Source organism: Pseudoliparis swirei, chromosome 22 (genome assembly GCF_029220125.1).
Source record: "Pseudoliparis swirei isolate HS2019 ecotype Mariana Trench chromosome 22, NWPU_hadal_v1, whole genome shotgun sequence".
NCBI classification, from domain to species: Eukaryota; Metazoa; Chordata; class Actinopteri; order Perciformes; family Liparidae; genus Pseudoliparis; species Pseudoliparis swirei.
In genome coordinates, this window is record NC_079409.1 from 10,100,211 (window position 1) to 10,125,689 (window position 25,479).

The following is a 25,479-nucleotide window of genomic DNA, read 5'->3' on the forward strand; positions in this document are numbered from 1 at the left end:
TGTAATTCTATCGTAAATGTAACATGTTCAGTATCAGTATGACGCTTAGAGGGTGAGGAGAAGCTTAAAGCAAGATAGGAAACCTGTTATCAGTTAAACAAGCCGAGGAGGGACAGTTTATAAATTACCTTCAAGTGATTATTATGGCATTTCTGTGAATATGGCATTCCTGTGAAGCAGCATTTGTATACAGCGTGTTAGAGAGCAGGACCGGTTTAACAAGATATAATTCCTTCTGCTTACAAGCTGTTCTTGATCTGTCATTAAGTTGTTCGAGGAAGAGAAGAACTGTCACACTGGAACAGTTTAGCTCCACGCCTTCCTTTTTGTAATAGTTGTTTTCATCCTGTCACACCATCTCGTCAAACCAACTCCCCTCACCTGCCTCTGATCACTCCCTCGTTAGTCCCTCATTCCCTTCACCTGGTCCTCACGCCCTTCTCACCTGCCTCTGATCACTCCCTCGTTAGTCCCTCATTCCCTTCACCTGGTCCTCACGCCCTTCTCACCTGCAGCCCATCCCCTCATTAGTCCCTCACTATTTAGCTCCCTCACTTCCACTTGTCCTCTGCCAGATTGTCTTGTGTTTTCGTGCCAAGTTCTCCAGCGTTATTAGAGTATATGCCTGACCTGGCTGTTCTGACCCTGCCTGCCCTGACCTCTGATTCTCTGCCCTGCCCCCTTTTTGGACTTGTTTGCTTCTTCGACTGATCTCCCGGTTTTGACCCAGCCTGTTTCCAACCAAAGACAGTATTCTTTGTTACTCCTGTCTGAGTCGTGCTTTTGTGCCCACTCTAATAGCGTCGTGCCACACACTCCCTTTGACAATCTGATGCAGTACATGTTTATGTTCAGTCCACAAATAACATCATAAGCCAGGTGTTTTTATTTGAAGTGCACTTAACTCAACCATCTTCATGTTTCTGGATTAAGGATACATGATCTACATTCTGATGTGAGGTTTGGATGAACATGATTGCCAATGGAAAGTTTATGTTAATAAAGACAACTTTGAGGCTCAAAATAAGGATTCAATAAATAATCAGTTATATAATTGTATACAGCAATGAGGCCACGGGTGCATACACTCACAAGGACATTACACTTGTTTTGCTTACCATTCTGAAAGCAACTGGTCATTAAATACATGATGCTGTGTTTTATTTGACCAGGATCCATGCGATTGACCTCACAATAGTAATGATTTTACTATTGATAAACCCTTGAAGCTACTTAAAGGGTTTATCAATAACATAATCATTCACGAAATAATAGTATATAATAACAGTATAACAGTATGAGCAGAAATAAAAAAAGAAATAGGACGAGAAGAAATAATAAAAACACAAAAATGTCTTTAGAATAATCATAAATGATGATTTGATAAACGACAAAAGATCTGTTTTTTAACAGTGTTAAGATGCTTGATACTTTTACATTTGACACAGTTTTTACCTGTTTAAAAAAAATTATATAATCTCTTAGAGTTTTTTTGTTCACTGCAACTGATAAAAGCCAGACTAAAACATATTATAATATTATGGTCATCTAAGGCATCTTAATATATGCTTCTTAAGATGATTAGAATATCTCCTCTCCACTGCCCTTTAGCTGCTGTTGTGCAAAGGTCAACTTTGACGAGATGACATGAGCACCGTCAGGAAACACTTTCGCTCTAACACTATCTTACAGATAGCCAGTGAGTCAAGACCACTGACGGTAGTTAAAACAACTGTTGTCTGGGAGAAAAAAACAGTTTCTCAAATAAGTAAGAGCAGCATCAACGTTACTCATACGATTTCCCAGTACTGTCCAATGTTTGACCTCAACAGCAATATATTACCACAGATATTTGCCCAAACTGTAAACCAGCAAATATGTCTGAGGGGATTCAGAAAATAAAACACTGTCTATACAGTAACAGCGCCTTAATGAGTCAGGGTAAAACATGTTGGGACCAAACCAACAGTCTGACGAAGTCAAACATCACTTCCACTTGTGTCTGTTTTCAATTAGCCTGTCTTCCCCCACCCTGTCTGGTTCACCATCTATGACATCAAGAAGGAGGAACAGTTTCAGCTGGCGCACATATTGGGGCTCAAGTTGGATCTATTACAAATGGGAAAAAAAGTTTGGACCACCAAGTGTTGTGTCATGCTTTCCCACCAAATTGCACTTCCTCCAGAGCACGTAAAAACTTCATGCGTCATAATTATTCCAAGATGATTCACAATGTGGTAGAAAAAACAGTCCAACATGTGTTACTATTTCACAAACAATGACCACGATAGTAGCGATATGAGTTTTGAACAGTGTATTGCAAAAGTTATGAAACGGAAAAGTGGTCGAGGGGAAGGGATGAGGGGATGTAGTGATGGGGTCGAGGGGTAAGAGGTAAGGGAAGTAGAGGGGGTAGAGGGATGAAAGAGAGAGAAGTTCGGAGGGGTGCGATGGTGGGTTGTCGGTGCCCTGGTGGCTGGTGGGAAAGAGGAAGTAGAGACTCGTGGGTGGGGTTTGTCTCTTTTTGAAGCTTCGGAGAGCAGAGTCTCCTTTAAGTGTTAAATTGACACTGTCAATTGTACTGTGTAGAAGCAAAACATGCTTATATATTCCAATTCTAAATTATTATTCTCAAATAAATCAGATAATTAATATGAAATAAATAAAATGAAGTGAGCAGGTGAGCTCCTGTCCACATAAAGGTATGTGAGTAGGTGAGCTCCAGGAAACATAAAGGTATGTGAGTAGGTGAGCTCCAGGATACATAAAGGTATGTGCAGTGACGTGCAGTGAGGTTCATGGTTGGTGAGGCACTGACTCCTTTGTCAGTGTCAGATTTACAAATATATAAACCCAAAAGGGTAGCTTATTCAATTGGCTACTTGTTATTTCATGTCTCATCAGCATTCTCCACACAACACACACGCGCACACGGTACATATTACAGATACGTAAAGGTAAGAACAAGTTTAAAGGAAACCTTTTAGCTCCGGCGTTGGTCTACCTGTGTTAATCACGTCCGCTTTTGACTGAAAGTCCAGTTTTGAGACATTTTTAATCTTAGATATATAATCCTCTTCCATGTTGGCAGTCTGGCGTAGCAAAATACAAAAACAAACGGACTTGACTCGACTGGCGCCTCAGCGTAGAAGAAGCAGCAACAAGTACCCGTTGGCTCACGAGCGCCCCTTCAGTGAGGCAGAGTGCTATCTCCTCACCCTGCGCCTTTTCACTGTGGCTTTATTTACCATCAGCAAAACTAAATATGTCACTTACACACATTAAACTGTAATGGTTAAAGACATTAGCCAGACTGTGGAAAATCAGGGCAAATAAACATATCTGCAAACATTATATTGGCGACATGCAGAGATACGGCAACCCGCACGGGCCAATTGCATGTATCAACCCAGCTTGTGATGGATTGTGCAATCAGAGGTGAGGCTCGACTCGTCGCTGCCTCAACTCTCGTTTCATCCTGTATTCGAACAGGAAATAGGCAAATTCAGCGATTTTGACTATGAAATGTTCGAAATTAGTCATACATAAAGATCGGTGGACAAATATTAATTTATATTTGATGTTATCATTATTTAAAAATAACCTGCTCACATACCGCACGTCCCTGGGTATGTGAGCAGGTGAGCTCCAGGAAACATAAAAGTATGTGAGCAGGTTCGCTCCAGGAAACATAAAGGTATGTGAGCAGGTTCGCTCCAGGACACATACATGTACACCTGGTCGCCCGCAGGGACCACGTGAGTCGTCCGCAAGCATGTTCTAAAAACGGGCACCATTGAGCTCCGTAAAAAATAAATAAAATAAACGGCCATAATCCCCGGGGACTAGGATCTTGGGGAGGCTGCTGCGCTGGCTTTCTCAGGTGAGGAGGACCTATTGTTCTTAAAATGTTTAGTGTACGTGTTTTCTGCAGAATCTATGTTCTTAATCAGAATGTTGGTCAGCACAATCAAAAGTCCTTAGTTATAAAAGCTTCAGGTTTCATCAAATCACGTGGATGTCGTGTGGTGGCTCATTATTAAAAGGTGATTTATGCAAATGTGTTATTCGGGAAGTTTGTATCAAACAAGTCGCCCTTCGTATTATTTTGTACCCTTGAAGTAGCTCTCGGTTTCAAAGAGGTTGGTGACCTCTGAACAGCATGCCACATCCATGTGAGCAGGTACACTTCAGATCACATTTCAATCAGGAGAGACTTGCTTTTTCGAGTTCAACAATAATAACAATAATTTTAAATTGTGCAAAGTCTTTGGCGATTGGACCCCACCCTGAGCTAGGATAAGCAAGGGGTAGTGATGCTGATATCTGCGATGTCATTGTCCAAGATGCTGCTAATAAATGAACAATAGGGTTTTCCTTGCTGAAATTCTGCTTGAGCTTAATAAAGGTATGTTAACAGGTGTGCTCCAACCACATAAAGGCATGTGAGCAGGTGTGCCCCAACCACATACAAGTATGTCAGCAGGTGTGCCCCAACCACATACAAGTATGTCAGCAGGTGTGCCCCAACCACATACAAGTATGTCAGCAGGTGTGCCCCAACCACATACAAGTATGTCAGCAGGTGTGCCCCAGACCACATCTGTCACACATGTTCTTGACAGCTCATATTTATTGGTTGGACCAGAGTTATGTCGTAATATGCATTTGATCTTTGTATTTGTTATTTTCTAATGAGGATAAGCGGTATTGATAATGGATGGATGGGATTTTCTTTTTAGAGTTTGATCTTTGATCAAGAGTAATGTGGGTTTCTTAACCGAAACTAAATGGATTCGTTATAATAGCAGAAACATTTGATTACATATATGTTTACATTATATAAAAGCAAGTATATTTTTACACTTGAATAAACAATAATCAAATGCAAAGACAGTCATTTCACAATATGTTCGAGAGTAGTATACAGTGTTACAGTTACAACCGGTCCTTTGACCATGATGCTGATGTGGCTCACGGTGAACATGAGTTTGACACCACTGATCTAGACGCTCTATACCAGCCTGTTTATCAGTCGGCAGAGACAACAACATTATCTGAATTTCAAGAGTATCAACCTGCACAAAATGAAATTGCCAGTTTTTATTCATCATCATGAACCATCCATGGGTGTCAAGATCTTTCTGAGATTACCAACCTTACTCATCAAATAGGTATTGAAATAATTGGTGATCTCATGTGGTTTTGTTAACAAAGTACCATTGGTTGTTAGGTTTGGGTTTGCTTGATGTGATGATCTCATCATTATTTCATTCTAAATGTTCCATAGATTTTCTCCATTATTCTTTGAATCATTAACTTCATCCTGGAAATACTCTTTCTTTTTACTTCTATTGAATTTAGTTCCTTGATTTTTTAATTACATTTCCCGATCAGATAATAAACCAGATAGTAAGTCACTTTGTGTGTCTCATTTTGTTGAACCATGAGTGATTTTTAATTTCTTCTGATCCATGAGGCACTTTTTGCCCTGACAGTGTTCTTCTTCTTTTTAGGTGCATGTTTATCATCAATCTTCATAAATAATCTCATGTATGTCCATCAACCACTAATTCTGCATTTTCAGATGCTAGATATAAATATGTCTCAGATATAGCAAGTGTGGATATTGTTTGGTTGTGTCATACAACTTAATTCATACATCTTATTTCTTCAGCTCCACATTTTTCAGAGTTTTTGAGCCCACATTAAGATAACACCAAGCAGTACGAAGTACGATTAGGGTTTAATGACTAACTTGGTGTTCCCTCAGTTTTCCAAAAAGGCTTTAATGGGACTACGTCAGAGTGAGCTGCAGCATGCACACTCATACTGGTGGAGCTACATCACTTACTGGAACTTGGGCTAAAACACATAGTTTAAAGCTGCATGCCATTGGACATCAACCAGAGCCCACAACCTATTGAAGTCACTGTCTGGAGGAATCACTGACAGAAATGTCACATCGTTTTTGAGCTGAAACCGTAGTTCCCCCTTAATATTGTCAGTCATTGAGCATCATTTCCCAAAAATGGAAAAACTGAAATATAGATCAGGAAAACATTATTTAGTTTGTGTCAATAAAAACATTTTTTAATTCGCTGCACTGATGAGATTTATTATTGCCTGAAACTGTCACTGTCTAAGAAATATCAACATGCTAAAGTCGGTGTAATTCAAAAAATAATTTGGCTGAATGGAGTTTCGCTTCAGAAATATTGTTTGTGAAAAATATAACTGGGGCAGAGAAACAAAACAGGGTAATGATTATAACACATATGTGCTAAATGTCAGCAGTTGGAAAAAAACTTGATGAATTGGAAGCAAACACGCACATAGGTGTGCTCATGGATTACTTCTCATATGATGGGTGTATAATATCATAAGCCAGAATGAAAGCTTAAAACATTTCAAAGTTGAAGGCTAAGAAAAGAAACCACACCTTGTATTTACTAATATATAGATGTGTCAAATGTGATATATACTACTGAAGAAACCTTTGTGACGTATAATCTCAGTGATGTTGGAGCTCATAAAGTGTCAAGAATGGCGAATAGAATCTAGACTTTACAGCAAAGATTATTCAGACAGAATTTCACATCCTAAAAGTTTTTTCCTGCTGTAAGGCATGTAACAATACATCATTGGTTTCCTTGGCAACAGAGCAAGTCAGTGGAAAAAATACAAGCAATCTGCCTATTAAACGACGAGCTTAGCGTTGAGTCATTTATTGCTATATTTAGACGTTCCACTAGAGCTTTATAAGACTCAAAGATCCCGGTCAGTCCTCAGATTGTGTTTTCTCCACAGATAAGACATCGTTAATTTCGGGAAAATTACTGTGGAGTTCAAAAGTGGTTAGCAGAACTGTTGTAGAAATTGTACGCCCCAAACAGATTGTTGCAATAATCCTTGTATGTATTATGACATATCTTTATCTTGTTTGCAAAAAAAATCGAACCAATTTATTGAGTTAGAGTATATCAGAGTAAGTAAAAGAAAAAAGAAAAGTTAAATTGTAATTTTTGTGTGTGTGTTAAAATCGTCCGTTAAAAGTTTTGTTGTCAGTTGTTTCATTCAAATATTTAGAGAATAAAAAACACGTTTTAAATAAAACTTCATTTTCACAGGAAACAGACCTAGGTTTAGGTAACACACCTTTAGAACGGGACTGCAACACTGAATACAGTAGAGAAGGCCATTCCTTCCCATTGGTGGCGGGCCTTAATATCCACATCTTTGTTTTCAGTAACTAACCCATCATCTACCAACCAATCAACAATTAATGATATTTATGAAGTTTTAGGCAGGTCTATACATTATTTTCAGTTAGTTGGCGCCGATTGCCACATTTTACAAGTGAATTAATACATTTAACTGGTTATTTTTACAGTCTAGTCAGTGATAACCGGTTGGCGCTGTCTGTTTGAATATACATCCTAATTATTTAGCTATATTCAGTTGCTGGCAGAGCCATAACAAGAAAAACAAACATGCACACTTAGATACAAATACACATTTTTTTTGTGGAAGTATTTTTACAGTCAAAACAACACAGATATGATGTTTTTTAGTGGGATTCGCCATGCCCGCCCCATTAACTTCAAAGAACTGGCACCGATGTCGGGCACAAATGCAACACTACATCAGGATAACCTAATGACCCTTTCTTCTTTTATATATTCCTTGCACTGCAGGAAATAAAGTGGGACACATTTAGAATGTGTGTGTGTTAACGAAATGTGAAATGGTCTATGGTTGGATAAACATTTCAGTATTGACCAAAGTGGTGGACCAACAACTGACTGAGAAATATTGGATATTTGAGTAAAGTTTAGTCCCATCATTAGACTCAATATTATGCTGAGATGTGATCATTCTTAGTGGGATGTAACTGTGTACGTGGACTTATGACTTCCGATTTCTTATCATCCCAGATAAGGGCAAGGTCTTTTCATAATGTGAATGTTTCATTACTTGGTCTTGAGGTGGACATCTTTGATGTAGTGTGTTATCGCTCAGTCATGAGTCCCCTTTGCATTAAGAATGGGTGGTCTCTAGCAAAAGGCAGGCACTGAATTTGTGTGGGGTGATGCCGACAAGAGCAGACTGTGCCTGAGTTGTCTGATATCTCCCTCTTGTACCTGGAACCACCAACCACTGCTCCAGCCTATTGGCTTGCAGTTATCAGAAGAAAACAGGAGGTTCCTAGCAACTATTTCATTATCAAGAAATAAGTAAAATACTTTCAGCAGAGCATTCATCAATAACATGATTGTTAGACAAATGGTTTGTCTAATTTACTGAAGATTAAAGTTCACAAGCTATAAACACACTGTTCTCTTCCTCTATGGACACCAACCGACTGTTGTGATCTTACTCAAATGTAAGCTACTCTGCAGCTCAAAGATGACCATAAAGCATTGGTGGCATGCAGGTTAAACATGTTTCTGCTTATGACACATTTAATTAGAGAGTATGAATCGGTCGACAGGTGATGTGTTGTCAAGACAATAAACTTTATGCTGGAGTTTAAGAAAAGTCTAAAAGGAGTACATTGATGCTTATCTTTGTCACATATAGAAAGTATACACCAGTGACTTTTCACATTTTCCATCGTGAAAAGTGTGTTGATGTCGCACTGTACAAAGTACAAAAGGATAACAAATTATATAACGTTTAATTACTCTCACTTTGACTTTTACTCTTGACTGGTCCATAAAGGCTGGCTATGACATCAGAGGGTTTTCAGCATTCAGGTCTAAGAAATCCATTTGTTAGCACACAATAAGTATGACTCAAGTGTTACATTCTCAGTAATAATGTGTTTGGCGAGAGATGGACTTCACCATCCTCACGTGACTCAGATTTGTGCTTGGGGATGTTGTATTTAGTTTTAGCAACACAATATTCTTTGTACCACGGACCCAATGTGACACAATGCACATGTATTAACACAGTTTAAGCTCAACCTCCTCTGAGAGGTCTTGGGTATCTTCTTCTTCTTGTGCTTTCTAACATGGGATCAGGGTTGCCAGGTCTTTGTGACAAAACCAGCCCAATGGCCAATCAAAACCACCCCAAAAACCAGCCCAATATCAGAACTCAAAATATGCCCGTGCCAAACCATATACACTGCTTTTAAAGTCCAACAGCATTGCTATCATTGCCAAATGTATTGTAATATCTACAAAGTAACACCAAATGTTTAGTATGCCAGCATTAAAAGCAGTTTTCCCTAAACAGTTATTTCACCTAGGTCCTAAACTGGCCTTGTGTAATTAGATACAGTATATTATCATAAATAAAATGTGTGTACGTGCTGATCTGGAGTCAGTTTGGTTGGATTTGGGTATAAATAAATTATTTCATTTAAAATATGAATTTTTATTTAAAGATATTCATGAAATGTGCATGCCAAAATAGGTCTACCCGAACCAGCGGACAAAAAATTCAAACCGCGGCAACACTTCAAACGTAGCCCAATTCCGCGGGAAAACCGCGGACCTGGCAACACTGCATGGGATGGAATGTTTGTGTTGCTGCCTCCTTGTGGTCACATGAAGGCCTGACTGCCTGATGCATCAGTTGGTTTTGTGGGGTTTTACATTTGATGGTAATTGGACAACACTGCATTTAAAATATTACTTCAGTTAAAGTGCAGCGGTGTTAGACAACATGCTCACAATATATCAGAAACAAATTATGCAAAATGGTACCTTTCAGAGTGTTTGATCTATTTACATTCACGTTATTTTGACTTAAAATAATTTCAATGCAGCATATTTATTGAAGCTTGTGGAAGTGGAGCTTATGTCAACTACACACTGTTGGCAGGGTAATCAAAAACATTTTAAAAGCTCATCATATGTTTTGTATGCTAAATAAAAATATGTAAGCTAGTCTGTAACTTTAGCAGTCAGATAAATGTAGAAGAGTCCAGTATTTCTGTACTAAAACTACATTTCTGCTTACAGTAAGTGAGTAAATCTAGTTAGTTACTCCCACTCACCGTCACACACAAATAAGAATAATGGTGGTTGCTTCAGACTGTCCAGTGTTGTCTGGGCACCACTAATTAGTGTCCTGCCCTTTATTGGGGTAAGGAGTCACGCGCAGACTTTCTGTAAACTATGAAGCAAGTCTCTACAGAAGCTCAGAGGTTTGATGAAATGCTTTTATTGCACTCTATGCATCTTCCCAACTCTCAGAATCCCAAATCCTCATCTGTATCTCCATCATCATCTGCATGTTCATCATCATGTGTTTGCTCATGTTTAGATGACCAATACAGAACTCTGCATTAGAAAAGGGAAAAAGTAGAAATTAGTATATGATACTAACTATCTGCCTTCGCTGGGTGCATCTTGACTTCTCAGGTAAGGTGTTTATAAGTGTCTTTGCTGTTTGTGTCTCATATTGCAGAAGTAAAGATGTGTTTTACCCCAGGGAGAGGAACAGCAGCAGAAGCAAAGCAGTTAAACAGGCGGTGAGAAGCAGTGGCGAGGGGAGGAGGAGGAGGGAGCGGGCCGAACCACCAGGCGCAGGGAGTAACCGCCCTCCTGGGAGCAGAGACAGGTCGAATATCTCCTGCAGCTCTGTGTGGCCTGCCACAACCTGGGGGGTCACTTAGAGCGGGACAGAATACAGGGGAGCAGTTCAACTCACGTTGAGGTCAAAAGACAACGAGTAATGGTGAAGGAATGGGGAGAGTGATCAAATAAAAAGACAGTTTATTGAGTAAAAAGTTAACATTTTATTTGTAATAATGGCCGATTACATTTGAGCACAAATCGACGTGAGATATACAAGATACTTTTTTAGCCAAACAAGACCTGGATAAACTTAATCAATACAGACTTTCATGGGGCAGGAGAATCCACAACAGATCTAAGCAAGAGAATAGTGCGTGGCAGAATACCTGGTGGGGTCGCAATTCTGTGGCATAAAAAGTATGATCCACTGGTCAGTGTGATTAGGCGAGAGGTGGACTGGTGCATAGCAATACAAGTTGTACATAAGACTGTTTTTGTAATTTTATATGTTTACACCCCTTATGAGAGTAACCAAAACGAGGATGAATACCTTCATAGGCTCGCTTGTATAAGTTATTTTGTCAAAGAAAGTGCACACACAAATATATTTATTTTGGGGGATATGAACGCTGATATTTCAGATAATAACTACCTGTTTGGTCAACACTTAATGCAATTTTGTCAAGATAACAAGTTGGTTCTTTCCAGCAAAGTGCTGTTGCCAACCTAGAATAGTTACACATATACTAGTGAAGGATGGCACGCAACATCTTGGCTGGATCACTGTCCGTGTACAGCTGACGCTCATGACCAGTGGTCCCCAAACTAAGGCCCGCGGGCTGGATACGGCCCGCCTCCACATTTGGCCCGGCCCCCTGAACAATACCAGTGACGCATTATGATTTTTAAAATGTATTTATTTATTTATTTTTATGATCTTTTTTAGTCTGGCCACGCAAATCATAGACTAGCCCCTGTCAAATAGAACGGAATACTGCCAACTTAGTTCGGTTTCTTAGCCTGCTTGCTTTGTGGGTTTCACAGAAGTTGATGAGAGAGAGCTGCAAACAGCGGTGTCTACAAGCCTACTGGAACCTATACAAGGATTATAAGGAAGGAACACAAGAACTTTGAGAGATTGCTCATATGAGTCATTTGAGGAAGAGATTCTGCTCTGACAACTAAGCTAAACCTTTACCTGTTAAGATTGTGCACGGCACAATGGAAAGTTAATGTTCAATAAACTTTTTTTCTGTGAAGAACCCAGAGAGGGTTATTTGGTTATTATTTATTTCACAAATAGTGTTATTTATTTCCTGACTTTTTTTCCTCTCAAGATCCCGGAAAGGCTTATTAATATTTATTTATGTGGCTTTCTGGAAAACAATAAATGTTTACATTTAGGCACCCCTGCAATCTTCACACTTTTTCTGTTACAAACTGACCCCGGCCCCCATCAGAGAAGGTAAAAGTTATGTGGCCCTCACAGGAAAAAGTTTGGGGACCCCTACTCATGCCTCCAGGATGGCTACATCAGATAACATACCTTTGAGATTACATTTTGAGAGCCTACCTGAGTTGACCAGTAATGATGATAACCATGAACAACACTTTAAAGTAGATTGGTCAAAGCTCACAGAAGATGATTTGTAGCCTCTACTGTATATAATTGATGGCCTCCATTTCGTTTCATAGACTGTCAATATATATTTGGGTTTTAATACTTACATTTTTCTCATTTTCTTTAAAACCCCCTGTCTCCCCACAGCTATTCTCAGTATGCTGACCTTATCTATGCTGCATTTGTATCTTCTAAGCATATTCTCTTGGTTTGTCCTCCCATCAATCAGGACTCACCACATTTCTTATTCTTTCTCCTGAGAGTGGTGCATCTTGTTACCTGTGAGATAGTAGTAAAGCCTGACAATGGAGCGTTGGCCTGAGTAGATCTCACACTGGTAGGTGCCCTGATGCTGCAAGCTGGTTGAAGGTATGGCGTAGAGCCTGTCCAACCCCGCAGTCACTTCTTTAAACTGATCCACCTGCTGGGTTTTCCGCTGTCAAGGCATTACATTTTTACAAATGCTGATGATGTATAATCTGCACATATACAAAGAACTATTTTATATGCGTACGGTAATAGCTTTGGTTAATAACAGTATTCAATTTCATGCCAGAAGGTAGATGAGAAGATTGATACCACTCTTGTAGGCGTAATTATGAATCCAGAAATAAGGGAAAGAGCAGGTGTGAATTTGTCAAGAGGCAACACCAAACCACCGACACCTCTGAAGCTCAGTAATTAACATGTTCTATCTGGTTTGTTTAAACTGCACAAAAACCTAATTTTAAATTTCTAAATTGTGGTTTTATATATATATATATTTTATATATTGTTGTTGTATTTGTGTTTGTTGTTTTATGGACCCATGAGTCTGGAATAAAGATATATATATATAGGGCCTCTTCACCACCGCAACTGCTAAACTATCGATCGGCCCTGATCACAAAGGTTTGTTGTTGTGTAAATTTGCCAAATGTTGTGAGGACACAGGTCTTGATGTGCATGAGAATGAGAAAGAGAACAACAAAGGTTTGAGCCCATTTGAAATCGTGTTTGCTGATCTTCCCACATTGGCGTGGAAAGTGCGAGGGATTCTCCTCCCTCAACAACAATATGGGAAATGCAACGTTGACCTCCTGCATTAATCTCTCTCGTGCTTTATCCAGTATCAGAACACAGGTAGCAGCACCGGACTCAGGTGAAAACCTGAGCGCAACTACACAGAAACCTACTGTTCCGTGGGCGGTCCAACGTTGACTCAAAACAACTGAAAACGCAAACAACGTGCCACCTCTTTTGCATAGGATACTTCTCACCAACGACAGCCCAAGATGGAACAATCACGCCCAGGATAACCTTCTCACTGACGACAGGCACCAATGGAACAATCACGCCCATGCTGCCTGTTTGAAAGCTAGGATTATGAAGTTATTTATTATTTTGAACATGCATTCCAATTTAGTTGACTCATGATGCACTAAAGACCGCTGGTTTAGCAGAGCGACTAGCAAACTAGCAACTCCCCTGAAACCACGGCCATGCTCCCAAGCAAGCTTCACCCACGTTCGCCACAGAAGAACAACAAACACCGCTCAACGAACCCAACAGGGAACGTCGCGACGCCTAACAGGGGAAATTCCACACCATTTACGCACAGAGCAACCTGCAATCGTCATCTGGACCCGCCGCAGCATAAACGTAACGAACCTCCTCGAAGACTGCAGAGCAAAGACCACAATAAATATTGTAATTTACCGAGTAGCTCAATCCCAAAACCTGAAATCCCACGAGCAGCTTAATTTACCAGCGGCATTGGCAACAAATGAATGCCCTCGATAGTGCTCAAACAAACATTTGCATATATGCATCACGTACGGCTAGGTTACGATGTAAACCCACCTTAAGAACACTTTTTACCAGTGGCTCATCAGAATATATATTTTTTTCTAAATATATTTTCCCACAAATATGTATTCAATTATTTCCCAGAGTAAGAGTTATTCTCTTAATTTCATAGGCTGGTCTTTATGTTAGATCTTTTATCCAATCATATTCAGCCATCGGGCTAAAATCTGCCCTTAGGCCTTCAGAATCAACATTGCGGGCGCTGGTAGCTTCAAGTGAATGGGAATGACGATGTTGTGTCAACCAATCAGAACCGCACAGGAGCCAGCTAGCAGATTACCAATATTGAGAGGCGGGGCCTATGGGCAGGTAGACGCAAAATCTCAGAACTAGGAAACTGAATTTGATAAAGGAATTAATTGACTACAAAGCTGTTTTTTCAACCCACAATGGCGGAAGGAGGAGAAGATGTCGATTTTATACTTGAAATCTGTTTTCAATGCCCTGTGTAGTGAACATACTGGTGCAAGTGACATTCTGCAGAAGAAATGACATGCTGTTGTGTAGATACGATCAACATCAGACGGCTGTTTAGTTTAATAAATGAACAAAGACGTGCCAATTGTTTTTAATGTCATGCGATCTACCAATACTACGCCGCGATCGACGTATTGAGCAGCCCTGGTCTAGAGCCATGGCATCATAATGATAGTAATAAGAGGTGGATTAATTCGGGTGGGACTGTAGGACCTCACTGAAGGCCCAGGCCCCAGGCCCACGGCCCGCCACTGCTTTTTACCGTGTATTTGCCGCAAATGCTGCAAGCAAACAAATCCAACAGCCCACCGCTACACGTTCCCAAGTCACCTACTGCACACGGGAAAAAAGCTGGACGAGCCCCCAATTTGTCACAACGTTATGTTGGCTCTTAGGCCATGACAAATATGGCGCGGACACAGCAGTAACCTAAGTTAAAGAAAAGTGTTTATTTAACGTAATAAAGAAACATAACGTAGTGAAGTGTGGCAGTCAGTAACATCAGTAGTGTCCATGTGAATGTGTGTGTAATGTTTTCCAATTCCAGTTTATCATGTTCCATTTTACTCTCCTGTTTATTCTTTTCATGTTCCATCTGCAACAGCACAATCTCCTTCTGTTGCTCAAACGTTAGTCCATGAGTTCGAAAAGACACAGTAATAGGACTAGGGCCAGAATCTTCACCCTCAGACATAATTCCTCTCTCAATCAATTTTGACACTATAGCATCTTTGATATTCTCTTTGAATCGTTTGTCCCCTTCAACCACCACTGAGTAATGATCTGCAATCCAGAGCAGCTGCTCTCTTGTGCACACATCCAGGGACTCCTGAGATGGAGCATCAACGAACGCCTCAGCCTCCGACATCTCAACTATTTACAAAGACGACCAAGAAAAGCCACGTGTAGCGGCAGACCCAGACAGACCCCACAAAGTGAACCCCTGTGTGCAATGAGGAATAACCCTCAACTTGGTGTAGAGTCTCCCTACTATCTAAGCTCGTCCCTAGTCTTCATGCAGCTACTTGTGGTGGGTATGTATGCACTGAAGACCAATTCTCACCGCCCAACCCGTAAAGGTATCCGTTAATCAACCAAAACCGGACGGAAAAATAATGTGTTATCGGAGCATAATTGTCAGGTTTGAGGACGGATTAAGTGTTGCGGTGAGAGAAAGGGGACAAGGAGGTGGACTATAATGCACAACAATGTTTTCCTAAATAATTTAAAAACTCATTCGGAATACCACTGTTTTGTTACTTTTGACCCGAGTCCCAGATATTTTCTTGAAAGCGTAGAGGTTGACCCGTGCATCGCAGCTCAGGTCAGAGCCAGGCTTCATGCTCAGCCAGACTCCTTGATGCCTGGCCCCAGGCTCATATTTAAGAGTCAAACACAGGTGTGGTATCAATGTTCTCATTTAACTCTTGGGAAAGAAAAAACAAAATGCATTTTACTCAAAATATTGATCTATTCTTTGAAAGGTTCTCCATATGCAAAGCGTACCTCTTCTGCAACCCTCCAGATCATCTCGATGTCGTTGGGTAAGTGGAATGGCACTTCACACCACATTTGGCTCCTGCTGTTCTCTGTTGCATTCATCTCTTTAACTGGCACACACACATATACACACACACACACACACACAGAGAAAGAGATAACATTCATGGGGGGCAGCTCTTGCAGTCTGAGCCTTCCTTAATGATAATACTTAAGCCCAGTCTCTGCGGAATGGAGTAAAAATGCTGATATGCTAAACTCTGGCTGTGCTGTACAGCGTTGATATGAATACCATCGTGTGTGGGAGTCAACAGTCACCTTGCATAAAGAAGCCAAGGACTTAAAGAGTACCTTGGGGATTCCGTGCAAAGTCTATAATGTGTGGAAATAAAACCTTGCCGTGGTCTCTTTTTCAAATTTAAACTTTCCGCTAAGAGCATTTCAAGGATCAAACACGCAGCGTTTCAAGGATTAAGAGTGTATACTTATGAGGGTGAGAATATAGTTAAATAAGGATGTGTCAAATCTGGATAACTCATTTTCCTATTTAGAAATTGTGATGTAGCCTAACCATGTTACTAACCCAATGTGTTTGATTATTAATACTCACTTGGACAGTCGAGAGGGAATTCACAGGAGTCATACTGGCAGGTAATACAGTTGTATACTGCACCTGCACTCTGAAAACCTGAATGAGTGTGTGAAACTAACACTGATACAAGGTTTCTTCTTTTTAATGACAGAAATGATGTTATTGAAGAGATAAAAAAATACACAAACCACAAGGAGGGAAGCATCCGGAGACTGTGGGAACACAAGGAGATACGAAGTTATATCACGATCAGATACATTGATTCAGTGCCAACATCCAGAGGTATGAGTCAGTTCAACCTGACTGCTTCCTCTATTCTCCACAGTATTTGAAAGGGTGTCATCACATAACTATCTTATTACAGTGAGTACAGAGATCTGAGGAAGCTGTAATGCCCAAATATGGGCCTTACCGGAGAGGAAAAGATGAAGGAAAAGGGTAAACCATGTCTCACCTCTAGGCAGTTTGGAGGCAGCTGCGATGAAATTGTCTGCTGCCGTCTGCAATCTTTCCTCATACACTGTGTCTGATGGATGGAGATGAGGAGGAGGAAGACTGAAATAGTTGGCTCAACACACAGTGGTGAATTGTGTGCTTTGGGGCATCGTTTTGAAATCTCATTTCTAATTCCTCTGTTTCTGACCAGTTATGATGCTCTAAAGACTCATTAAATCGTGCAGTTACGAGCAGGTGTTCAGCTACCATTATTCTGCTTTCCATGGAACTCTTTCACCATGGGCAGGATCTCTGCATCCAGAATTTTTTTCAGTTGTTTGTCATAACCTCCACCTGGATGAGGGACACACATATTACTGCGGACACGGTGCTTTTGTTTTTTTGCCTAAAACATTCTCAGAAAATACATCAAAAAGATAATTTTACGCACCCACTCTCCCAGCGTTAATTACTCTCTTATGGTTGTTGAATATGCGGTCCAGCATCCTGAAGCAGGCGTCAACATTTCTAACATTGTGTTCAGTCAAAATGTGACCCCAACACAGGCGGAGACTGTCAGGAACATCAACAAAGCACTGGAAGCAGCTCAGAGACGTCCTGAACAGCAAGCTAACACACACCAGACACAAAGCAGACGTGCACATTTTGCAGCATGAGCAACAATCTCACGCAAAGGTTTCTGTATGAATTGTTTTTATTCAAATCCTGAATTACAACAACCATAGTGACCACACCAGAGGGATGTGTAATATTCAGTAGCTTGAAAAATCTAAACTTTGAATATGAATTCAAGGTATATATATCCCACATGAAATTTAACATAAGATCTTAAAAATATCCTGCTCATGTCTCTTAAACATGTTTGGGATTGAAAGCAGAGTATCACGGACTCCCCTCCATACTTCCCTCAATTCTATTGTCTCCCCCGATTTTCCTGCTGCCTCAATGCACCAGTTTTACTGCAGAGCAGAGATGGAGCGAGCCAAGGTGGGAGGCGGCGGTGTCGGGGAGAGGGGCAAATGAAGATGGAGTTGAATGCTTCTGCAGTAGAAGGGACAAAGTGGAAAGCAGGTTGATAAGAAAAGTCAAGAGAAATACACAAAGAGTGAAAGTCTAACTGGTGGTGCGGGGATGGGGAGACGGAGAGTCAAAGCCAAAGAGAAAAAAAATAGGGACAAAAGGATCATCATTAGAATAATGAGCAGCGAGAGGGCGAGACAGCGCATATTTTTGCTGCTGGAGTTAAGATGTTTTGAGAAGTAGTGAAGTAGAAAAAAGGAAAATGAAGCGAGGAGGATTTAAGAGGAGGGTGCAGGAGGCAGGAGGAAGGTGACAGACAGAAGCAGAGGAGGTGGAAGAGGGAACGGGACTACAAATCAAGTCTACTGCCTCATCCCATCCTGTATCCCCCACTCGGTCTCCCATCCTCCTCATTCCCCCCGCCCCCCACACCCTCTCCTCCCTGGTCCCTCTCTCCCCATGCATCTCCATGGCAACCAGACAGGGTGCCAAATACATGAACTTAATATATTTCCAGTGGCAGGGTGAGCTGGGTACTAATGCATTCATCTGTCTACACACAGACAAGACAATCAATATTAGGCAAGAGTCTGCTCCAGGACTGCCAAAGTCAGACGGACGGACGTGGAAAATACACAAATATGTGTCCGTGGTGAGTTTGGGTACATATTACAATTTGTTACTACACTTTTATTAAGGAATCTTCTCATGACCATACATATCTTTTTTACAAGTTGTACATAAAAAATAGGAACACTGGCGCTTCATATTAAAAAATCCAGTCTTTTGGCTCAGTGCAGCAAAGGTGCGTATAAATTATGCAGACTGAGTTTGCAAATTTAACACCTGTGTTTTTTTCAGTTTTTGGGTATCGGACAGAAAGAAATATATATAAAAAAAGAAAAAAACATTATTACAACCTTTTTTTGGCACATTTTATTAGCATAACTTAGGTAGAAAACACGGCAAGCACACATTACAAAACATACACATAAGTGTACACGTACAAGTGATTTCTGAAAGTGATGTAACTGACGGGGTCACAACCCTCGGCTGTCTTCCCACTAGCCCCATTGAGGGCTATAACACAAAGCCAGCCAATAGGGTTGGCCCCCTGAGTGTCTGGGCTGCAGGAGAAGAGAAGTTCTTCTTCATCATCATCATCATCATCATCATCATCATAACAGCCTTTTTTTGTAGGATGTTGAAACTGAATGCAGCCCTGTTCCCGAGGACCTCGCCTGTGACCTGCTTTGACCTCACAGGTTAAGGGTCTCAGGGACAGAGGGGCATACTGAGGAATCAAAACACACAGGAAGGCTTTAAATATGTGTTCAAAGCTAAAAAAAAAGAGCAATGAAACGTATTTAAAGAAAGAACCGCAGAGTGGCTGCATCGAGGAAAAGACATGACCTCATCTGACATTTGGATTCTGCGGCACCGACCGGTCTCCTCGCTCGCTGCAGATCACAAGCAAAACTAATCAGATCAATTAAAAACCTAATCACATTTTTTCTGCATTTCAGCCACACTAATCATTTGCCTTGCAGTGCAGAAATGACAAGCAAAGTAATATTGTTCACAGCCAGGCTCAAATAATCTCAGCAATGCTGCAGTTGAGACAATTAATGATGGAGAAACAATTCATTTTAAACTGTTTATAGATCATGGGCATTTTTTAACATGATTTATTGAGCTTGCACTGACAAATTAGTCTTTTCTGAGCTCAGTGAACTGAGAAGGCTTTTCAAATACTCTCAAAGCCTATTTAAGAAATATTAGCAGCAGAAATGTAGTCGAGAAACTAACTTACATGTCAAAGTAAAGGACATTTATCTTCTTACTCATGGCCCGAACCCTTTCCTCGATGTAAGACACATAAATAGCAGAATCTTTGCCTAAAACGAAACTTGTGCTTAACAACTCATATTTAGAATTGCTGAGTTTTGATCCTTCGCAACTCCCTAAATTAATCGAAGTTAAGTTTTGTAAGTTCAAGAGGAATTTACAGTCCAAATTTCGCACCATTTATTAATTTGTCAAACTGTAATATGTTTTATTATTCCAATATTAAGAGCGAGAGAGGATCTTTCTTCTGACTTCCAGCTAAGATGAAACGAGAGCAAGACAAGGTGAGACGTAAATCCACCTGTAAATTAAATAAAACTATGACACCTTAGAAAATATTTTATCAAACATATTAACGTAAAACTTTCTTTTGGTGATGAAAGAAAGAAAATGAACAGCTAGAAATATCAGAAGTCAACGCCACCTATTGGTAGACAGACAGAATGACACATGTTGACTGCATATGTTCATGTGCTGGGGGGGGGAAAAGGGAGAGTTGCACATTTTGTGACATGTTTTCATCAAGTAAAACAAAGCACGAGTGAAATAAAAAAGACTCCCTGGCTCATCTCTTTCCCTCCTTTCCTCGTTGCTATTGCCATCTTTGTCGTTAAGAGACGTCACCTCATCAAACATGTCACGTCCAACACCGCCAACTCACCGTGCCAGTTCCATATCAACTGCTGTGTTGTGCTTAATGTCTAGTGTACTTGTCTTTGTGTCTTAATTGTTTGTATGTTTTCACAACATCCAATTGTCCTGTTTTTAAAAATTGGTATAATGCACCAAGAAAAATATAGAAAGGAAAGATATGGTCATTTCTATGTTGAACTCATTTGTGATAATTGCAGCAGGTGTAAATGCATATTGCTCAACACTACCAGTCATGACGTTTCAATTCCTCGACAGCTGCTCGTTTATCTCTTGCCAGATGTATGAAAGGTAATTATAATGGGGTGCATTTCAGACATACTTATTTTTATCTGAGATTTACAAATAAGGTTTAAAAAAAAAGTGAGAATGAGAACAAGATGCGATTTAAACATGAAACGTGAAATATGACCGATCGACAACATGCAGCCGGGACACAAGTTGAAAGGCTTTTCAGTGAGTGCAAACACATTGATATTCATAGTACAAATATATACAGTTAGAAGAGTGCACACATGCATGCACATACAGCAAAACATGACGAGTTCTATTACTGTCAAAAGAGAGGAAAAAGTTTCAGACTAAAATGCATGTCAACTCTGAATAAAAAAATAAACCGCCTTAAAATCCTTAATCTGCACTTATCTCTTGCGTGCAAAATATCAAAGATGAAAGAAGAAGAAACGTAAATCACCTTATAGTCTGCCTCTTCTTTTCTGTTCCCAGTCAGAGGGAGTCTGTGTTTCCTCTCTTTCTCTGATGGTCTATGCTGGGGCCAGACAGAGAGCCCAGCGGCAGGTAGGTTACAGACAATAGTATTGATTCCATTTTTCTGCTCTCCACCTGCCTGACGAACACCAACATCGAAACAGCTGCTCGTCTTTTGTCTCTGCAGGGCTGCCGTCACCAACGCTCAGAGCTGCAAACAAGAGGAAAATAAAAAGCAGAGTAAAAAGCGTGCTCCAAATGCCTGCTTGTACCCCAAACCTCCCGCTGCACATGCTATTCAACACTTACAGATGACACACACACACACACACACACACAGACAGACACACTCTCGTTTACCCTCCGTGCTGCAATCTTGATGTCGTCGTCCCTCTTTGCATTCATTGTACCTCAAAGTCTCCTCTCTTCCTTCCTCTCCCTCTTTTTTCACTCTCTAGTCGTCATCCTTCCGTCTCCCCCTTTTCCTCTCACGTTTTTCAAGCCTCACGTCTCTACTAGCCCAGTGCCCCCAGCCCCCAACACACACACACACACACACCAGTCTGTATGTGTGTGTGTGTGTGTGTGTGTGAGCGATAGAAAGAGAGAGTGAATAAGAATGCAGTGAGTGCATGCATGGGTTTGTATGTGTGTCTACGAAAAAGGGGAACAGTGTGGGTGTGTGTGTGTGTGTGAGAGACGATGGGGGGAGGGGGGTAGGGTGGCAGAGAGGCAAGCAGAAAGTGGGGATGGAGGGGGAGGGTCAGAATCTCTAATAGAATGAGAATAGAGAGAACATATGAAGCCCAGGAGCCTCGTGAACCTGGAGCCTGACATTACTACCTCCTCCGATGTGTACAGCAATCATCCCATCATCAAATTGATTATAGGATTTATGGTGTTGATACAACACAACTGTAAATTGCAGCGGGAGTGACATCAAACGCATTAAATAAACCCATCATGTAAAGCTTTGTCAATTACAACAATGCGTCTTAATCATACAGCTTAACTTCAGAGGTGGACAATATGCAGGTTGCGGTTCGGTACATTCAAAATGGCACAAATGTTTAAGCACAATGAAACACTGAGAAAGAAACCCACTTTGTGTCGCATGCAAAAACAAAGAAATTGCATATTTAATGGATTATAATGTTTTCAAATTCTCATATTTTTATACATTTAATATTTATGTTGAGCTGTTCAATAAGTTCATGTGTAGAGGCAGTTTGATTTTAATATGTGTGCTACTCTCCGAGAGGACAGAGAGTTAAAGTTGTGTTGGTTGGATAACTGAATAATTTGGCCCTGGGAGAAATTCAGAAATGAGAGTAAATCTAATTTTGAGCCAGGGATTGTCTCTCTGTTCCGCGAGATGGAGCATTGACACTACACTTGATATGTAAGCTTCTTTAATGGCCCCTAAGTCTTCTGACTGTGTTGTATAACAGTACATATCTGCAACGTGTCACACATTCAGAGAAAAACAAAGAAACAGTGACTGAGGCTTGTGATAACACCTTCGTGATGGATTACTGGTGAAGGGTATTAAATGGATGAAAAGGCAAGTATGCACATCGACCGCATGTGGCATGTCGTAAGAATTAAAAAACCTGTCTCACTGAAAAGCAAGAACAACAAACTGCATATGATGTTAATAGATTGAGACCAACCCGTCATCACCTACTTTCAAAAGGCTTTTGCAGAGGTTTCGGTTGCATAACTATGCACAACGAGCATCCAACCTTTCTGGAATGTAGGTTAAAATAAAAACACTGCACATAATACCTCATGAATATTCATGATGGACTCACATTGCTAGACTAGTCTGTGTCAAAATATCAGCGGGTATTCGAGACACAGTATAGCTGAACGTATTTCCAGCTTTGATCCTGTTGTGTATAACTGTCTTATTCACAGCGGCCTTTCCTACAGGAGTCTTCACTTCCTCCTGCATGCAACCTGAATTTGCACAGTACCAACATGCTGATAGCGTTAGCAGTATCTGTGATGTGTGCTACGCGTTCTGCAACATCCCTTTGCACTCAATGGGAGCTCACGTGCATCTGATCCTGCATTATTGCCACCAAGACCAATTCATGTACGTTAGGGTTATGACGGGCGGGAGTCTCTCTCCTCCGTCTGTCTCTTGCCACATCGCTAAACTGCAGCGCGGCTTTCTGAGACGTCGACCATCTGGACGCCAATTTGACTTAAAAACCTAGAAAGGGAAGCTCTCTCTGGTGTACTAATGTATAGTGGCTCTACGAATAATATACCAGGTTCTAAGAATATTATACCAGATGCTAAGCATAATATAAAAGGTTCTAAGCATAATATACAAGGTTCTAAGTATATTATACCAGGTTCTAAAAATAGAGAATAATATACCAGGTTCTAAGAATATTATACCAGATGCTAAGCATAATATACAAGGTTCTAAGAATATTATACCAGGTTCTAAAAATAGAGAATAATATACCAGGTTAAAAGAATGTGTCCGAACCAGAGTGATACATGTAGAATGTGTCCCAACCTGAATGATGAATGTCATATACAGGTGTGGATATACAGGACTGTCTCAGAAAATTAGAATATTGTGATGAAGTTCTTTATTTTCTGTAATGCAATTCAAAAAACAAAAATGTCATGCATTCTGGATTCATTACAAATCAACTGAAATATTGCAAGCCTTTTATTCTTTTATTATTGCTGATTATGGCTTACAGCTTAAGAAAACTCAAATATCCTATCTCTAAATATTAGAATATCATGAAAAAGTATACTAGTAGGGTATTAAACAAATCACTTGAATTGTCTAATTAACTCGAAACACCTGCAAGGGTTTCCTGAGCCTTGACAAACACTCAGCTGTTATAAATCTTTTTTTAACTTGGTCTGAGGAAATATTAAAATTTTATGAGATAGGATTTTAGAGTTTTCTTAAGCTGTAAGCCATAATCAGCAATATTAAAAGAATAAAAGGCTTGCAATATTTCAGTTGATTTGTAATGAATCCAGAATGCATGACATTTTGTTTTTTAAATTGCATTACAGAAAATAAAGAACTTTATCACAATATTCTAATTTTCTGAGACAGTCCTGTATGTGTGTGTGCCTGCGGTTACTCTGCAGTGCCACTGAGAGACAAAGCACTGGGAGTGCTTCACAGGGATGACATCATCAGTCTCGAATGGTGTCTGCCAAGTCGCTTTCGGATATTCCTGTTCTCAGTGGGTGTTGCAAGAACAGCAACAAAAAATGGGCAGCACACTCCTAATCACACCGGTTTTTGTGAACGCAAACAAAAGGTATTACAATGAGGTCATGGTGCTTCATATCGGGAGAGGGTGTGGCATTTTGTTTGCGATTTCCACCGTGAAAGACAATTGGAGAACAATATGTTGTTGTTTGAGAATATGTTTGTATAACAATCAGCTCCCACATATGCACAGTTTGCAGCATCTGCCATGCTGTAAAAGGAGCCAGGTATTATCGGTCACATGTATAGCCCATCTTTACCACACTGGTGCATGAGGGAGCGAGAGACATTGAGGATGAGGCAGGGCAGACGGCTCTTCCTCCCATGTACACGACGCCTGCTCCGGACACCTTACAACTGTCTCTTCTGGCAGGAGAGAAGCGTTCTGCGGTGGATGATAAAGAACGCTTAGACTGACAGTGCCGAATCAGCACAATTCTGATATATGCCCCCCATCCTCCCCCTTTTCTATGAGGGGAGGAGAGCCGGCTATAACGCACTGCAGATGGCTGCTGTCTCAAGCACCAGTCTGACAAACGGAGGGGAAGGGAGGCGTCGGAGGAGAAGGGGAATGAAACTAGAACGTGATTGCGGTTGCTGGCATGGATGTAGAGAACTGCACAAAGTAGTAACATGGAGGTACAGTAGTTGTAGCCTGTGTGTAAAAGTACAACTTCAGCCTCATCTACTTGTTGTATAACATACACATATACAAATAGCCTTATACATGCAAAGCAGTGACTTATGGGTGACTCATGTAAATTATATGATTCATGTTGTGAATCATTCAGGGACTGAATACAAATTATATGGGGTAGAGGTTGTCTTTTTTAAATTGTATTTTGTTAATAAGTTGCCTGTTTGGCCATATGCAGAGGGAAACATGGATTTCAAAATTGCGGCTATATTTTCAGTAATTCTGTGACTAATTGTGCATCATTTGAGAGAAAGATTTCTTGTA

At 40.5% G+C, this 25,479-nt stretch overlaps 1 protein-coding gene across 1 annotated transcript; it reads right to left on the reverse strand.

Moving 5' to 3' along the window:
• Positions 1–10,207: 10,207 nt before the first annotated feature.
• On the reverse strand, positions 10,208–24,822 carry spaca6 (sperm acrosome associated 6). The gene is made up of 11 exons (XM_056444708.1): positions 24,779–24,822; positions 21,243–21,467; positions 17,460–18,070; positions 17,276–17,362; positions 17,028–17,099; positions 16,762–16,785; positions 16,592–16,669; positions 15,988–16,091; positions 12,436–12,592; positions 10,445–10,628; positions 10,208–10,298 (listed from the first exon to the last, which is right to left on the reverse strand). The coding sequence occupies exons 3-11, from the start codon at positions 17,671–17,673 to the stop codon at positions 10,208–10,210; spliced, it is 1,011 nt and encodes a 336-aa protein (XP_056300683.1). The 5' UTR covers positions 17,674–18,070; positions 21,243–21,467; positions 24,779–24,822.
• Between the last annotated feature and the right edge of the window lie 657 nt (positions 24,823–25,479).

Bases quoted from the DNA above. Each gene is read 5' to 3' on its own strand.
- spaca6 (XM_056444708.1), bottom strand. From the start codon at position 17,673: ATGTGCACGTCTGCTTTGTGTCTGGTGTGTGTTAGCTTGCTGTTCAGG. The intron at 16,092-16,591 runs GTGAGTATTAAT...TGTGTGTGCCAG, and splicing joins ATTCCCTCTCGACTGTCCAA to TTAAAGAGATGAATGCAACA. The intron at 10,299-10,444 runs GTAAAACACATC...TTTCTAATGCAG, and splicing joins CTGCTGTTCCTCTCCCTGGG to AGTTCTGTATTGGTCATCTA.